At 43.8% G+C, this 18411-nt stretch overlaps 2 protein-coding genes and 1 long non-coding RNA gene across 6 annotated transcripts in view; 1 reads left to right on the forward strand and 2 right to left on the reverse strand.

Moving 5' to 3' along the window:
• Positions 1-392: 392 nt before the first annotated feature.
• On the forward strand, positions 393-11887 carry LOC109746151 (uncharacterized). 2 transcript variants are annotated; one of them, XR_012203387.1, is made up of 10 exons: positions 393-1017; positions 1101-1259; positions 1360-1410; positions 1633-1682; positions 8014-9303; positions 9566-9660; positions 9751-9841; positions 9921-10068; positions 11153-11568; positions 11723-11887. It is a non-coding gene; the product is annotated as an uncharacterized lncRNA (long non-coding RNA). The 2 variants fall into 2 exon arrangements; XR_012203388.1 differs by having other exon boundaries at positions 395-1017; positions 1633-1674; positions 9241-9303; positions 9924-10068.
• Positions 11888-13228: 1341 nt separating this feature from the next.
• Positions 13229-16632, reverse strand: LOC120961996 (putative F-box protein At1g53370). The gene is made up of 3 exons (XM_040399926.2): positions 16487-16632; positions 14925-16153; positions 13229-13567 (listed from the first exon to the last, which is right to left on the reverse strand). Exons 2-3 carry the CDS (start codon positions 16134-16136, stop codon positions 13400-13402), a joined length of 1380 nt encoding a protein of 459 aa, XP_040255860.1. The 5' UTR covers positions 16137-16153; positions 16487-16632; the 3' UTR covers positions 13229-13399.
• Positions 16633-17898: 1266 nt separating this feature from the next.
• LOC109746143 (protein IQ-DOMAIN 32) overlaps positions 17899-18411 on the reverse strand; it is a 199327-nt gene continuing 198814 nt past the window's right edge. For all 3 annotated transcript variants that reach the window (XM_040399925.3, XM_073509099.1, XM_073509098.1), the window contains exon 7: positions 17899-18264. In XM_040399925.3, coding sequence (XP_040255859.1) covers positions 18245-18264 — 20 coding nt within the window. In that variant the 3' untranslated portion in view covers positions 17899-18244. The remainder of the gene's footprint in view (positions 18265-18411) is intronic.

Raw genomic sequence — 18411 nt, forward strand, 5'->3', positions numbered from 1 at the left:
ATTTTCTTTGCCCCAACTTTCCGTAAATGGTGATCATTTGAGAGATACAGAAACTGTTGGAGATACTCTAAAACCGAAGCTATGGTTGGGTTATTCCGCTAAGGTGTCAGAATAAAATTATCAGTGGCATCCAGATATATGTTAGTTGGGAGAACATGGACGTTCTCAGAGTTCAGCGAATATTGGCCGTCGGATCGGATTTTTGATGCGTTCTGGACCGTTGGATGTCGCTCCTGGAAGATCCTGGCCGTCGAATCAAAAACTAACACTGCTATAATGAATAGTTACCGTTGTCTCGTGCCACCGTGCGTAATTCCGCTGCCCCACCAAGGGCATTTCCGTCATTTCACCAACAGGGGGTATAAAAAGGAGGCGGCGCCCGTGGTGAAACCCTGGCCGCCTCACTCCCTTTCTCGCGCGTCGCCGCCTGCCTCCTCTCCTCCCCACGACCCCGCACCACGTCTTCTCCCAGGCGCCCACTCGCCCCGCCCCCGATTGAACCCTAGCCGCCACTCCTCGCAGGCCATCCTGCCCGTCCACGGCCGCCACGCGCATCGCCGGTTGTGGGCGCGCCTCCGCGGATTCGCGCCGCGGTTGCCGGAGGCGTGGGCGCCGCGGGTCAACCTCCTCGGGGACAATGGGCGCGGCCCCGCCGTCCCGCCCTGCCCGCCGCGGCTGCCATGGACGAGCTCGAGCTCGACTGGGGAGCAAGGGGCTGCCCCGCCCATCCCGCTCGCAGCTCCTCTCCTCTGCGCCGCCACCGCCCGTCCTCCTCCTCTCCTCTGCGCCGCCGCCGCCCAACCTCCTCCTCTCCTCTGCGCCGCCGCCGCCCGTCCTCCTCCCCTCACATCGCGCCCGCACGGCCCTGCTACGCCGTTGTCTCTGTCGCCGTCTGACCTAGATGCGGCTAGAGTCCGTCGGCGCCGCACACAGAGGAGACGGGGCGAGGAGGAGCACGAGCCACCGCAACCACCTACCCGACGGCGCTGTCATGGTTGTCGTCGTTGTGACCTACAGGTCTCTCTCTCTCCCGCGTTCCTCTTCTTCCTTTCCCTTTGGTTGCTAGCTCCTGACCCTACTCCTCCTGTGTTCCCCTGCAGGAGATAGAGAGAGGGATTTGGAAAAAGGAGACGGGAGCAAGATGAGAAGACGAAGAAGAAGCACTGCCACCTCCGTCCCCATCCACTGCTGGGCTCTGCTTCTCATCCCAAACTTTTCACCTCCACGCCCCTGCAAATTTCTCCATCCCTTTCTTACAGGTACTTACACTCTCTCCTCCTGCTGATTAACCTGCGCTCCCTTTCATGCCCTCCTCTTCTCTGATTTAATCACTGGAATTTCTTATCTTTGTCTGTGTAGATTCTTTTGGTGTATGCCTACAAGTTGTTTGATGAAATTTCAAGCAGGAAGGTTAATTCCATTTTATGCCCTCTTGTGTGCTGTCCAGGTCTTTTTTTGGGGTATCAAGGATAATTTACCTATACAATATATTTTCTGGTCATGTGACTTGCCTATGCAAGATATAATTGCGCTAGATTTAATATGGTTGCTTCCACGCGCAAGTCAGCATTTAGTGAACTGCAAGTTTAAATCATGACAATGTTCTATGCTGAGCAAATCCATCCTTTGCAGGTATGCATGGTGATGTTAAAGAGGCCCCTTATGCTCCTGCAGGTTTGTGGGTGATTCCTGTTAGGTTGATCTCTCTCCCGTTCGAGCCCAACGGGTCGAACGGGCCCCTGACTCGCGCCCTGATCGGGGGCGCCCAACCAAACCATGGTTGGTGGGCCCCTGTGACCCGCGCTATATAAATAGAGGTGGGGGCCGGGGCGCGATTCACGAGGTTAATCACTGCCACAATCCCCTCCTACAATCCCTACCGATCTAGGGTTAGCGCGGTGCTCACGGGAAGCTCCACCACCTCGCCCACTCTCCGCCATCGCCGTGCGCCCCAGCACCACGATGGCCTCCGGCTCGAGTTCATCCACTGCCGGACAAGGTAGGTTCACCGGATCTACTAGCCTACTCCGATCCAAAGGTCTATCAATGGTATCAGCCAGATCGGGCTAGTTGATTTCGGTACAAAGAAACAAAAAAAGAAAAAGAAAAGGAAATCCCCTCCCCCAAGAACCCTAAAAGCAAAAGGAGGGCAAAGACATCTCAAAGAAAAGTTGCGTCGCCGCTCCGGCCGCGCCGTTCCTCTCGATCCCCACACGCATCGGCAAGCCGAGGTGCGGGGAAGAAGAACACAGCCTCTCCAAGGGGGCAAAAGGGCACCACCACCGCACCGCTTGACGGCGGCGCGCTCTCCTTCGGGAGCTCGCGCGCACCGGCAAGGGGGACGGGGGAGGCGCCGCTGTATCGCACGCACAGAGGAGTAGAGCAGGGCTCTGTTCGCGTCTCTGATCCCTCTCTCTCACTAGCTTCGGTGGAAAGAGGGAGGAAGGAAAAGAGGTGAGGAGCTCGTGGCGGTGGCATCGCGCGCCGGCGCGCCGTCGCCGGCGGGCCACTCCACTCGGCCGGTAGCGGGCGAGATCCGCCGCCGCGGGAGCGAGAACAGAAGAAAGAAACAGAAAGGGGGAAGGGAAAGGAGGCGCGGGCGTGGCGCGGTGGAACCGCTGCCGTCGCCGGCGGCCGGGGAGCAGCTACCGCCTCCACCGTTTTCGGGTGAAGAAGGGGATCGAGAAAGAGTGGGGGCGCTAGGGCTGGACTGGGGTCGAACTCCCTGTTTTGATCGAGCGAAACCCACGGACAGCCGCCGGATCTTAATGGACGGCTGAGATCGTAACCCTAGCCCCGCCCTGGGCCACTGGGCCGAAAGAGAGGGAGGCCGGGCGCAGTCGCCGCTGGGCCGTGGCCAGCTGCCGCGGGCGCGCTGGGTCCAGGCCGGCTGGGCCGCGCGCTGGGCCGAGGCCGCCAGCCGTCACAGGCGCGCTGGGCGAGGCCGCCGCGGGCGCGCTGGGCCGAGGCCGCAGCTTAGCCGCGCACTAGGCTGTGTTGCGGCTTATTTTCGGTTTTTTTCAGAGAAGAATTGAATTATTATTTCAGAAAAAGACAAGTTTATGTATTTTATAAAGTAAAAGTTTCTGTAGAACTAAAAAAGTTCTTGATATTTTATTCGGTCATAGAAAAGTTTCTGTAAAAAGTAAAAAGTTCGTGAATTTTTATTCATGATTTTCCGTTGCGTAAATAATTAATGCTCTTTTACAAAGAAAATAAAAGTTTACATAGTATTAAGTTTTAAGAGCATGTTAAAGTGATTATTAAAATGAATATGATTATGTTATTTTTATGACCAACGTTGTTAATAACATGATCATGTTTCATTATTGAAATTTAAAGGTGCATTTATTTCTAATTTTTGCCCAACGGTAATATAGATTTAATTGCATAGACAATTATATGTTTAATTTGACCAACGTTAGATTAATACATATGATTGTTATATTGATGTCACTTAAATTGTAATTTCAGGAGGCTTTCATTTGATGAGTTGCCTAAAAGAAGTTCCGACACTCAGAGGTGACAACCACACTGAGTGGAGGAAGAAAGTTGAACTGGCGTTTGTTTGTGCTGATCTTGACTGAGTTGTGGAGAAACCACAGCCGGTCAGACCCACAGAGCCAGTAAGAGAGGCTACTGATGATGATGCTGCATGGGCTAAAAAGAAAGGGGACTATGCTCCTTTGGAGCAGTCCTACCTCATAGATAATCAAAAGTGGGTCAATGCAAATAAAAAATGCATGGCTTTTATAAAGAACACCATTGAGAGCGCCATTATGGGCTCCATTGCAGAGTGCACTTCCGCAGGGGAGTTGCTCTCAAAGATAAAGAGCCAGTTCACTGGCTCTTCAAAGATATATGCCACCCAGGTGTTAGAGCAACTGGTGACAGAAAAATACACAGGTGGTAGTCATGGCATAAGAGAGCACATCCTCAGGATGAGCAATATGGCAGCAAAGCTCAAGCCCATGGATGCGGATCTGGAGATCAAACCAGCGCTCCTGGTCCACCTTGTCATGGCTTCACTGCCGAAGGAGTTTGAAGCTTTTGTTGTGAACTATAATATGTCACCTGGAACATGGGACGTTGAAAAGACAATAGCAATGTGTGTTCAAGAAGAGGAGAGACTCAAAGCCTCACATGGTGGTACACTCAACTATGTGCAGGGTCACAAAAGAAAGAATTACAATCTAAACAACAAAAGTTCTCCTTCAAAGCCACAAGGAAAAGTTTCCTATCAGCATCAGCGTCAGCAACAGCCTTTCTCAGTGGACAAAGACACTTGTCTCCACTGTAAGAAGACCGGGCATTACAAGAAAGACTGTCCTGTTTGGCTAAAGTCAATCATGGCAAAAAGAGGTAACAATATAGTTTCATTTGTAAATGAATCCCTGTATGCACAGTTTTCAAAATCCACTTGGTGGATTGACTCAGGAGCAATTGTTCATGTTGCAAATTCTTTACAGGGATTCCATTCGACGCGGACTACGCTAAGAAGCGAAAGACGCATTGAAGTGGCGAACGGAGTTGAAGCAGAAGTTGAAGCTGTCGGTGATATCTCCTTGGAGTTAGCTGATGGATTCAATCTTCTACTTAGAGATGTTTTATTTGTTCCATCATGTCATAGAAACTTAATAAGTGTTTCTTGCTTGGACAAAGATAATTATGAATGTTATTTTGGATGGCAAGTGTGCCATTTGGTTAAATAATGCTTATGTGGGTGATGCTTTACTACATGATGAGCTTTATTTGTTATCACTTCGTGAAAAAGTTTATTCCGTTTGCAATGTGAAAGAACATGTTTCTGCGTCGAATAAAGAACAAAAGAAAAGAAAAGGAACATTTGACTCATCGAAATTATGGCACTGTCGCTTGGGCCATATTTCGAAGGGGAGAATAGAAAGATTAGTCAAAAGTGAAATTCTTCCTCTGTTAGAATTTTCAGACTTAGAACAATGCATAGATTGCATTAAAGGAAGTACGTAAAACAAATCAAAAAAGGTGCAATCCATAGCACAGGCACACTAGAAATCATTCACACTGATATTTGTGGACCATTTCCGGTGAAAAGTGTGGATGGATATGACTCGTTCATAACATTCACAGATGATTACTCTCGCTATGGTTATATTTATCCAATCAAAGAAAGATCGGAAGCGTTGGATAAATTTAAAATATTCAAAGCTGAAGTTGAAAATCAGCACGATAAAAGAATAAAGATAGTAAGGTCCGACCGTGGGGGAGAGTACTACGGTCGACACACTCCATATGGCCAAGTCCCTGGACCTTTTGCGAAGTTCTTGCAGGAGACTGGCATAGTAGCCCAGTATTCAATGCCGGGCGAGCCTCAGCAAAATGGAGTAGCTGAAAGGCGCAACCGTACCCTTATGGATATGGTGCGCAGCATGATGAGTTATTCCAACTTGCCATTGGGATTATGGATGGAGGCGCTTAAAACCGCCATTCACATTCTCAATAGGGTACCAAGCAAGTCGGTGCCCAAAACACCGTACGAGCTATGGACAGGAAGGATGCCCTCCCTACAACACTTCAGGATGTGGGGGTGCCCTGCTGAGGCCAAAATGTTTAATCCAAACATTGCAAAGTTAGATCCCAAAACAGTAAGTTGCCACTTCATTGGCTATCCAGACAAATCAAAAGGTTTTCATTTCTACTGCCCTGACAGATATACAAAGTTTGTAGAAACGAGACATGCAGTCTTCTTAGAGGATGAAATGATGAGGGGGAGCTTGGTAGCTCGGAAAATTGATCTTGAGGAGAAGAGGGTGCATGCACCTAATCCGATGATTCAGGAGCCATTTTTCTCACTACCAGTTGCAACTCCACCCATGACAGCTATGGGGGAAGACCCGGAACCTGTCCGTCAGGAGCTGACTAAACCCGTTGTTGATCATGAAAGGGAGGTGCAACAGCAAATTTTAGAAGAAGTGCCAGAAGTTGAGGCACAATATGTGCCAGAAACTGAGGCCCTTAGAAGGTCTACAAGACCAAGAAAGTCAGCTATTTCTACTGACTTTAAAGTTTATAACACAGAAATGGTTCATATGGAAAAAGATCCCACCTCACATGAAGAAGCCATGAGAAGCCCTCATTCATCGAAGTGGATGAAGGCAATGGAAGACGAGATGAAATCGATGAGTTCCAAAGATGTTTGGGACTTAGAGGAAATTCCCAAAGGAGCCAAAACAGTAGGCTGTAAATGGGTCTACAAAATTAAGTATGACTCTAAAGGGAATATAGAAAAGTATAAAGCACGACTCGTGGCAAAAGGATTTACACAAAGAGAAGGGATAGATTACAATGAGACATTTTCTCCAGTCTCATGTAAGGATTCCTTCAGAATCATAATGGCATTAGTTGCTCATTTTGATTTAGAGTTACATCAAATGGATGTTAAGACGGCATTTCTGAATGGTGATTTAAAAGAAAAGGTCTACATGAAACAACCCAAGGGTTTTATCATGGAAGGCAAGGAAAATATGGGATGCCGCCTGAAGAAATCCATTTATGGATTAAGACAAGCCTCTCGGCAGTGGTATCTAAAGTTTAATCAAACGATTAAAAGTTTTGGATTTAAAGAAAATATTGAGGATAATTGCATTTATGCAATGTTTAAAAATGGGAAATATATTTTCCTAATCTTGTATGTGGATGATATCCTGCTTGCTAGTAGTGATGTTAGTCTACTACAAGAAACAAAGAAATACTTATCCTCAAATTTTGACATAACAGATCTTGGTGAAGCATCATATGTTTTGGGCATAGAAATTCACCGAGATAGGAACAATGGAGTCTTAGGACTATCTCAGCAAGCATATTTAGAAAAGGTTCTTAAAAAGTATAATATGCATGCGAGTAAAGCCACACCTGCTCCAATAGTCAAGAGCGATAGTTTTGGGAAATTTCAATGTCCCAAGAACCAGTATGAGATCGATCAAATGAAAGCAGTACCATATGCTTCGGCAGTTGGCAGCTTACAGTATGCACAAGTGTGCACTCGCCCTGACTTAGCTTTTATCACCGGGGTACTCGGTAGATATCAAGAGAATCCAGGCCTAGAGCACTGGAAGATGGTAAAGAAAGCATTGTGTTATGCGCAAGGCATGAAGGACTACATGCTAATATACAGGAGAAGTGATTCCCTAGAGATAAAAGGGTATTCAGACGCAGATTTTGCGGGGGACAAAGATGATAGAAAATCCACGTCAGGATACATATTCACCCTCGCTGGGGGAGCTATTTCGTGGAAAAGCTCCAAACAGTCGATAGTTGCATCATCCACGATGTATGCAGAATTCATAGCATGCTTCGAAGCCACGGGGCAGGCGATATGGCTAAAGAAATTTGTACCCGACTTGAAAATGGTAGATTGTATTCACAAACCACTAAAGATGTACTGTGACAACCAGCCCGCAGTATTTTACGCTCACAACAACAAGTCGAGTAATGCTGCCAAAACAATAGAGATAAGGTATTATGTTGTGAAAGATAAAATCCAGGATCAAACTATAAGTCTCGAGCATATAAGGACAAAAGATATGCTTGCGGATCCGCTAACGAAAGGATTACCACCCAATGTGTTCAAGGAACACTTAGCCGGCATGGGTTTAAGGGAAAGCCTTATGATTCCTGGATAGGCCCAAAAGGAACAGAATTTGTTTCTGGACATAAAGTATGTTGTAGCTGTATGATTCTAACGGCAATTAAGCCGTGACGATGAAACATGCTCTATGTACCAATATGTGATGAAACAGATAAACTAGAAAGTATAAAGTTAAAAGTAAAGTTGAGATCAAGGGGGAGAATGTTAGGTTGATCTCTCTCCCGTTCGAGCCCAACGGGTCGAACGGGCCCCTGACTCGCGCCCTAATCGGGGGCGCCCAACCAAACCATGGTTGGTGGGCCCCTGTGACCCGCGCTACGGCTCGAGTTCATCCACTGCCGGACAAGGTAGGTTCACCGGATCTACTAGCCTACTCCGATCCAAAGGTCTATCAATTCCCTGTTGGGTTTTCCTGTGGTAGATTCTCTGTTGGTGAAGACTATGGTGCAATACTTCCTGGAGACATGTGGTTTCAATATTCAGCACACTACATTACCCTGTTACTTTTTGTGTAGAAATAATAGGTTATATCTTCTGCTTTCTACCATAAGAAATGATAAATCAAGGTGGATAATAACAGGTTATATCACAATAGTGATCAAAGGGAAGAGAAGTACTTTTGCAAGTCATGCGTGGAATTTTATCAGACAAATTTATATTCTTCAGATGTGTAATCCTATTTTTCTGAGATATATGTATTTATTCTTGCTCATTCTTTTGGGCTTAGAGGCAGTAGAATAATCAGAATATACCTGAAGTGTTTGTACCATCTGCATACACTTTAGCTCAGAATAATAATGTGCTTCCTGTTACTTGCTCTGTTTTAATAATGTACATACATCAGTTTTGATATATATATAATTGGTAGCAGATAAACAATATTAGTTTTCCAATGAATGATTTTAGATTCTTCCATGAAAGCATCTCCCCCCTTTTTGCGATTTCCGTTTCATGAAATGAGTTACGATGACTGTCGTGATATGTTTCTTCTCTGAATATTTATTACCATGAACTCGAGTATCCGGTGTGTGTAGTTGTATACCTCCTTTTTAGAATTGGATGAACACCCATAGTTCAGTTTGGGCTCATGCAGTGTGTTTTTTCTCGAATGCTTACTCTTGATGCTTCGTGTGATTCAACATCGATAATTTCTTTTACTTAGTTTTTATGCATTTTATGTATTGTTTGTTGTCGAATAGATTCTGAACCGATGTACATGAACAAAAATAGATGATAATGTATCGATAAATTCCAATTATTTATGCATGAACATTTTGCTAGGAATTTTGCTGACAAAGGAAAAACCTGAAACTAATTTCCGTTTAACATAAACTCTAATATCTATACTGTACATACATTTTAGACATGTATATTTGTTCACCAACTATTTATTTTCTGTTGAAATGAATGGTAATACTTGATTTTCAATTTCCTAAATCTATATTATTCTTCTGTTGATAAAAATAATATTGGGGCACACCACATACTAATTCACTCAGTTTAGGTCTGTTTCCTTTGAGATTCACAAACAAGTGATGTAGAATTGATCCGCATTTTAAACAGACCTACACTTGAGTTTATGACTGCTTTTTATGTATTTTATTCTTTTACAGGAATGCATCCATAATCTTGGTATAAAATTTATCTGGATGGCTCAGAACCTTCAAATGGCATGGGTGAGATACAGTTTGCTGTATTCGGATTTTTTTTCATCATCACAGGTTTGCAAATTTTGGTTACAATGCCAATGTGTATTTTATGTTTCCATTTTCCATCAATTCATCTTGTAGAATCTCTGTGACCCTGAACGGTTGTTTGGAAGTTCGGTTCAGTCATAGCCTGATTTTTGCTGCCAGTATTAGATTTGTGAAGTTGGCATTTGACTATGGATCAAAATATCCCTGGTTGCTATATGGATCAAAGGTTTACATGATGCAGGACTCAAGTGTGTGTAAACCGTAAAGATTAGACCAATGGATATCAGAAAAAAGGAGCTCGATCAGGTATTTCACCATCTTGTGCTACACCGTCATGTATGTTCACCTCTATGATGTATATTCACCTTACATTCGTCCAAAACTGCAAGCCAATTTGTTTTGATATAAAGCTTTGATATTTATTAGGTGAAGTTTTTGTTTGGTGGGTTGTTAACAAATTGCAGCTGGGTGTTGCACTGTTGGTACCTTTAATTCCTTGCTCTTAGCATCAACAAAGGTAAACGCTTTGGTGCATGCATATTTACTTGATTGTTCGTTGTCAAATATTTAGAATAAAAGGGATTTCACTCATGCAGCAGCTAGTCGAACGCCCAGGTCGTGGCCTGATGTGCTCACCAGCGGCGCTGGATATGCCCACTTCCTTTCTCGCGCAACGCCTTCCACCACCGCCTCCAACCTGACCTAGCTCTCCATTGCTTAACATCCCCACACTGGGTGTTCCAGGTTGTTGTCTGCCTCTCTCCGTCTCTTGATTCCCTCTTATTTTGTCATGTCCATGCTACGGCTCAGAGTAGAACCCAGCTTGTTTTTTTCATGGTCAACAACACATACTGCTGAAAATGTTAATTACCGTCGGCTTGGTGCAATTATAGTTTATGGATGTTCTCAGATTTCCTTTTCTTTCGTACATTTATTACACACATGGTGTAGTGAGGGCAAGCATTTTGAGAACTGATGTCTTCATTAGTTAGTTGACCCATGTATGTCCTGTGTTTATCCAACATTTGGTCCCGTATTTTTAACTTTGGTGTCTACTTGAGAAAAGGAGGAAAAACTACAATTCAAAGCCTTTTATAAAATGCATGTCACTTTATTTTCTAAGATATAAAAATTACTTGAATTATCTGTAGCATACTTCTTTGTCATATAATATAGGTCTCCCAGGCGATCTAAACAAATACGAAGGATATAATTAGGCACATATGCCACTTTCTTTGTTAACTTGTATGAAGAAAAAAGAAAACTTGTATTAGCAAAATTGTTCAGTACTGTTAGTCGAGCAGTACACATGTATGAACAAAAAACGAACATGTATGAACAAAATCGTCCAATAGTTTTATTCGAGCAGTATATAGAAAAACCATCGCCCAAATGCATATGGAGTACTCAAGCTGAACAAGCCAATTGGATGGTAGAATATGCTATCAGGCTTAAAGTTTATATTGAGGTTTGAAGAGAAAATATAGAAAAGTAAGGGCCGAAGGTAAATAGAAATATAGAATACTGAAATGTGTTTAACTAAACATCAAGCATTCATTTGTGCACTTCCTCATCTGAAATAATCATATCAGTTCTATTATCCTTTATCTCACATTCTCACAAGTGCACTGTGCCAGTCAGTGGTCCTGCTATCTGAACTTCATTGCTCTTATTTTGGTTCATTTCTTTGCAACATTTTATTCCTATTGTAGCCTTCAATCATTTTTAGCCTTTTGAATCATTCTGTATGTTTAGCCTTTAATCAGTTTGCATTTCCCCCTTATTTTGATACATTGCTCTACAACAGTTTATTCTTATTGTGTTACAGGTACTTCAATTGTAAGTGCATGCTTACGGAGTTCTATCATGCACAATCATGTGTGCACACCGGTCTATCCAGAAGATTAGCTCGCGACCCTCTCCGCCGGCTCCCCGGGGGTCGCATCCGGCTTGCCGCAAGTACACCTACGCCGCCGCCTCCCCGGGGGCCGCAAGGTGAAGTGGACGACCGGGGAGAAGCCATGTGGCGGGGGGCAGGCTCTCAAGTGGGAGACAGCTCGCCTCCCCCAACGACGACAACTTCGACCTCAAGTGGAAGTGGGAGGCCAAGTCCAAGCCTGGCGCCGTTGGCAAGGCCAAAACCAAGTGAGGCACTGAGGAAGCCAACAAGGATGACAAGAAGAAGCCGGCGAGGAAGTGTGTCCAGAGCAGGGAGATCCCCGTTGGCTGGACGTCCAGATCGAGGTACTCAACCTAGCCCTGAATATAATGCCTCGTGACTCCACCCCCGGCTACACCATTTATTATCTATCCTATTGTGATGTGTGTTTTATTCCTCTCACATGCATTCCTTTTTGTGCTTTATGTGATTCTGTTTTTGTTCTAATGCATGCAATAGACTTCATTTGATAGACGCAATAATAGGAACTGGCTTCTATGGTGTACGAGACAAGCTCAAGCACTACAAGGACACAAGCTACCTTAGGCACATGTACCTTTCATAGGAGGAATTGTGCCCTTGCAATTGTTATATATCATTGCCTTTTAGTCCCGTTCCCAAAAAGTATGCATTGATGCTAGGTCCTTTTCTACAATATTATATCTACATGATTATATAATCTCTCGTATTGCTATATTTTTTGCAGGGGAACCATGCCCATGCGACAATACTGAACAAAGTTGTGCACGTGGTTGTGGACACTCTGCGCGAAAGAAATTTGTATAAATATACAATGCTCTTTTTGAAGCCTCCTCGGATGATATTGGAAGGAACTCGAGCGGAAGGCCGCCGGACATGGAAGAAATGAGCCCAAGCCCAATGTAACTTTTCTCTCTCTGAAGCAATGCCTATTTATTGCTTTTGTGTTGGTACTTTCAGTTATTTGAGATTCTTATTTGTGCAAAAACATCGGTGATGTGGCAGAGAAGGTGAATTGTAGCAGCAACGTGAAAGTATGTACATAACAATTTGCCTAACAAATGAGAATGTCTAGGAACTGAAAAGAGTTCTAACATTTTGCTTTATGTCCATTGAACTACATACGAGAATAAAGATGCATTTGGTTACAAATACTCTTCTGATTACTATGTGTAAAAGTAATTGTTGGTTATACTAAAAATATGAGCTAATTTCTTCGTTATCTACTCACCCATGGTAGTGTAGGTCGTGTTCTTGGATTTTATTTCATTGTTTTTCTTTTTACCTTTTGGTGAGCCGGTGAGCTAATTTGCTATTTTCCTCTTGGTCTACTGCAGCAATTGGATGCTTCAGTGGATTTGAATGGGGTTCATTGTAGGCGAGTGCTTGAATTTGCGGCATCACAGGCATCATTAGCTTCCCTTATCCCACACAAGTATTCTTCCTGAGAACTATGCTTAGATAGCTGAATGTATTATTGTGAACTACTGAACCTTTGCACTTTTGTTGTAACATACTGAACATTTGCACCATTGCTTTTCATTGTATAAATGTATGAAATAAAAAAATGTCTCATACCAGGTTGGCTATTGCGGGGGCGGGTGGGGTGCGGCAAGCCGCACTTCCTATCTAGTAGGTGAGAGGAGAGGGGAGTGAGTTTACAGCGACAGCAAGGCTAGATCGGACACCAAAAGGCCTAAGGCGGGTGGCGAAGGAAAATGGGAGGTAGAGCGACCGGACGGCGAAATGGCGGAAATAGGTACCATTTGAGAGAACTCATGATACAAGGGTTTACTAATCGTTGGTAAAAAAGTTCATGAATAAGTTTAGTAAAACTAACAAAAATCATGTGAATCAACCACTATACTGAGATTCAATTAGACCAAGCGGGTCACTGCATTAAGACAGCACAGTTGGTCCAAACCACAAGAGGACCCGCCAACACTGATGTTGACAAAATAGAAAGTTACGTTGCAACAAAGCATATAGAGCGCCAAAATAATACCGAAACACAAAACATTGAGTCTGGCAACATGCATTTTGTCACAAACTAAGGCACTCCACGTGCAGTCTAGACCAAATACATCTCAAACGGTACATAACCTCTAGAAAGTGGATACCACACCACCTGCGTCTCAAATAGGCTGAAACTGAGAACTATTTTTCAGGGAAAAGAGGGGTGACACTCAAGCTTAGTGGCATTCGTGATTTGTGGTACTCTGAATAGGGATCCTCCGACAGCCAATACAGATGCCACATACACTCTTCGCAATGTTGGTCGGCTTCGGGGATAAAGTAGCACCCGCATGTCGCACAACGTTTTGCCTGCAAGAACAAAAGAAGACAGTCGGACCTCATGCAAACCAAGTGTTGACGATTAATGCCAAAATGCTGAAGTGGCGAAAGATCACTGCCCACCATTGGGCAATGTCCCTTCTCGTTTAAGAACACTCTGTCAAACAGAACCAAGGATGAATAAAAAGGGGGTAATCAAGCTTTTTAGACAACACATCAATGCAAGGCCTACTAAAGTCACCAAAAACTAGCGAAAAAAAACTAGGAACACCAATAAGCCCCCAACCCCGTTTCGGACTTCAAAACACAATTTTGACTACTAGTTTTTATTGCAATATGTTTATCTATACCAATATAAAAAGACCCAAAGGGGCAGATCCAACAAATCCTGGCCATCAAATCAGGTCAATCCAACTACCTAGACTGCTTCAGTGTCGAGCGCTCAACACGTTTAGCATGTAGTTAATTTCATGTCAAATATAGTGTTAATCACATAATAACACGTAAATAATATCCTACTTATCCGCATGCACTTAATATACTTCCAAATTAACGTGCAATGCACGTACACATTGACTAGTAGCATCAAACAAACTATATTGTGAAAGTACTTACCTAGACAAATTTATGATCTAAGTATTTATTTCAGAAAAAAAACATATTGGTACTCTGTTTTGAAAGTTTGACTACTTATGCCTAAGAGACTGAAACCACAGCTTTTAGGGAAACAAAGGAGCTAGAAATTACTTAGCCTCTTGCATTGGTGATAATCATTACAGTTAACTTGCTAAATTAATATTTAATGGCAATAATAATAATAAAAGAACGGAGCAAACTAGCTCACCCAAGAAAGAGAAGGCACGTGTCAATCTATATTCCATAACATCACAGAGTAAACCAGAAAGATCTATACAGGAAAGAGCACTACGAAAAAGTACACTGCACAAAGCTTGACGCAATGTGGTTGCTAGTGTCGCTGTGGTATTTTAAATCGGACCCTTGGTTTGCTTTGGAAATATGCTTGCCAACATTTTTAACTTCAATGCACATGCCACAGGAACTATTAAATTCTCTTATTCATAGGGTGACACTCCAATCAAAATCTAACAAAAGCTTCAAGAGTCTAAATTTCAGTTGGATTGAAAGCTGTAGTGGCCCCAAATTGTACAGTTCAATAACTGCAACAATAAAATCAATGAAATGTCATGGTTCGCCTAGTGACTATAGACATTGTTTTCTTAACAATTCATTCGAATCACTAGGAAATTTGGGAAATTGCTGAAAAGCATAGGTGGAGAAATCCACATGCCAATAATCTAGAATTCTCCTTACGTTGCACAGAGAAATTGTGCCTGAGAAAACAGAATAAAAGATAAACAATACTCACCTTAGAGGTAAAACTGCTCGTCAAACTCAACAGATTTCCTGTGTATATAGCAAACAATCTGGATCCTGCCATCTGAAATTCAGTGTAGCTCTCTGAAACTGGGTCATATATTCGCAGCAAATTTGATGCACCGATGGCTATTCTACCGTCTTCCAGAATCAGCAAGGGTTGTGCAAAGAGATTTTCGTATTGAAAAGCTATGCTGTACTTCCTATCCCAGAGACATTTCTCAATGTCGATCAAAAACCACAGGTCCAAAGGCAGGTCCAAAGGGTAAGCCAAAGGATCCTGGACCATAACCAAGAACCCATTCATATTGACCAGCGAGAGCTTACAGTATAGATCACTGTAACTGCACATTCCATTGAAGGACTTGACAAAGCTGCGCACTTGGATTGGACCTCGGAGAGTGCCCATCCACTCCTCTGTCTCCAGGTCGAAACAAGCAACGCTACATGGCTCGACGCTGTCTCCACTATATGTAAAGCGGTGGCTTCCGAAATCCAACAAGAAGTAGACAACTCCATTGACAACCACACTTTTCTTGGAGGCACTAGTGACAGGGCATGGAGGACATGGTCTCTCCCTCCATCTTGCATGACGATCGCCACCGCCACCACCAAGGGTGATGACCTCAGAGATCATCGGCTCAGAGCCGTGACTCCAGCTATTGACGCTAACGCAGCGGAGGGCCTTGTACTCTCCCGTGGAGACAACCTGTCCCAACTCAAATGCATAGGAGAAGAAAGCTCTGACATGCGCGCGCTTGTAGGGCAAAGCCAGAGTATGCCCTGTGGCCGGGTCAATTACGTGACCATTTGTGTAGCAGTTCTCCTGTCCGGTGACACAGATGAGGTCCAGGCGTGTGCACAGCAATGTGGCATCCTCTATGCTGGTGGTCATCCGCCTAACAACATGGCCAGACAAGTCCATTATGTTGACAGTCCCTCCTCCGTCCCCAAGCAGATCACGGATGCATGTGACAATGAGCGGCCCAGGGTGCTTCGACTTGTGCGCTGCGATGAAGAGCGGGTCGGACAGGAAGGACCTCCAGGATCGGCACACGGCTCGGAAGCGGCACAGCGTCTTTGCCGGCAGGCGCAGGAGGATGTCACGCAGCACATCTTCAGGCAGGACAACAGCACCGGCACCGGCACCGACAGTGGGCTCGGCTTGACCACCCTGAGCAGCACATGGTGTTGGCATTGCCATCGCCGACGACGCGCGATCTGCAGTTAACAGGGCACATGTTAATTTTACTCGGCAATGTGGCGACTGACCAACAAACGCCCAAATACACCAAAGTTTTACTCAGGCCATGTTCGGTTAATCCCCTCCCCAAGTGTGATTGAACTTGCAGACGAGACGGCATATGCGAATCAAGTGGTAAATAAAATACTACAATATCCTACCCTTCCCCCGTCGTCTCTCGCATGAGCTACGAACCGAAAGCTGGTTATCACGAGGAACGCGAAACCTAAGCCCTAAACCTAAAGGGGTAGGGTTAGGAAATCAAATGGCCAGCAGCGTTGGTGAGCTGAGAGGGGGGCGGGAGCCTTTACCACATCGCAGGAGCGGCGGTGAGACAAGAGGCGGAGCGAGCGCGGCCGCTGGACGACCGGAGGGGGCGGCGGGGCGACCGGAAGGCGAAATGACGGCGAACAGACTGGGTTGATCCTTTTTTTCCCCTTCTGATTGATGGAGGGTTTTTTTTCTTCCTTGAGAGAGAGAGAATTCTGAATGATGGAGGGATTTTTTTTTTTTTTTGAGACAATCTGAATGATGGAGGTCAGCAGACGTCAGGACAATGGGCTCGCATCAGGAGCAGGCCCCGAACTCAATCAAATGAGGGCCTTGGTTTGCTGGCCCGTGCAAATATTAAGGGCCCAGGTAAAGCATTGTCTTGTTCTCAGAAAAAAAAGTAAAGCAATGTCGTAACGCTAAAGGCAGAGCGGTACCGTACGGCAAAAAAATTGTAAGGCAATGTCGCTGGTTTTTTAACACAGTACAGACGCAAGCGTTCATACACTCATCCATACGAATACAGATGTGCAAACCCTATTCGTGTGAGCACTTTCGAGACACTGAGCCGGCGCACCATTTTGAGATCGACAAAGTTACACAAACACCTTCATAATTGACGGGTATGTCGCTGGTTATGTTGTGATACTAAGGAGGAAATTGTCAAAAATCCTAAAAGAAATAACGAAGGAATTGTGGGAGAAAATACATTATAAAGGAAACAAAGAGGTAAAAGAGGAGAGAATTAGTCCACTTGTTTTTATTGTATTGTGTGAGAATTAATTGATCACTATTTTAATGATCTAAACACTCTTATATTAGTTTACAGAGGGAGTACTTGTATTGTAGAACTCCCGCTCGATCAATTCTCCATGTGTAAAGAAGTAGTAACAGGACAAACATATTAACTGTATTTTATTTTAAAAATGTTTTTGAAAACCCAATTATATTATATGGGTAAAAAACAGCATGACACATGTAGTCTTAATGAAAAAAAAGATAATGACATATCCCCGCAAAAAAAAGATAATGACATATCATTGAGAAATAGTACTCGCTCGGTGACCTAAAACGTCTTACATTTGTTTACAGAGGGAGTACATATGGTAAATATGAACTGATGATTGCAAACAAGTTATAATTTAAGGGCTTACTAGTCAACGGTAATTTTTGAATGAATGAATCAACCAATAATTGTTTAGGGTTTACCCTATACGTACTTTGTAAATCTCAAAATCAACTCATACCAATTGCATAAACATATTCTGGAACATGCAAGTTGGTAACAACTTTGAATAAATCTAGTAAAAGTACAAAACTTCTTTAAAGATCTCGTTGCCATTGCTGACATTTGATAAACGCAGTTGCACATTATCATTAACTGCAGGACTCTTTGATATTTTGGATGCGATCCTAAACATACAGAAATACACAGAATTTGACAAACAGAAACTTGATCCAAACCAACATGAACTTCATTCGACATCAGTGGCAACCGGCAACAAATATAACAGATCATCATTTTTCAAATCCACACTGCTGTTGCTCGTTCCAATACAAGTCAAGTAGGATATGTATTACACACAAAAGAAATAGCACTATCAGTCAAATAACACAACCAATAAGATCAACCAACAAATGTACATATATGATGAAGCTGCTGCTCTTCTCCATCAGCATTCCAAGAAAAAAATATTAAGAAACAACTGACGAATTAGAGGGCCTGCGACGAGAAAACAAGGGCGCGGGATGAGTGCTTCTAGATATTTGATGGCACCTCGTCGATGTGCTGCCATCCATCATATATTCCACCTCTTATCTGTGCACATAAAAAAATCCTTAAGACAGACGTACACTGCTGAAAAATAACTACTCCTACATTACATTACTGTGCGTATGTGGAACAGACATTGATAAATGTCTTCACAATGATCAAAACCTTTCAAACAGAAATGCATATCATGAG

This window comes from Aegilops tauschii, chromosome 2, assembly GCF_002575655.3.
Source record: "Aegilops tauschii subsp. strangulata cultivar AL8/78 chromosome 2, Aet v6.0, whole genome shotgun sequence".
In the NCBI taxonomy this organism is placed as follows: Eukaryota; Viridiplantae; Streptophyta; class Magnoliopsida; order Poales; family Poaceae; genus Aegilops; species Aegilops tauschii.

Coding starts and splice junctions, on each gene's coding strand:
- LOC120961996 (XM_040399926.2), bottom strand. CDS start 16,136: ATGGCAATGCCAACACCATGTGCTGCTCAGGGTGGTCAAGCCGAGCCC. Junction 13,568..14,924: donor CGAGCAGTTTTACCTCTAAG/GTGAGTATTGTT, acceptor TTGTTCTTGCAG/GCAAAACGTTGTGCGACATG.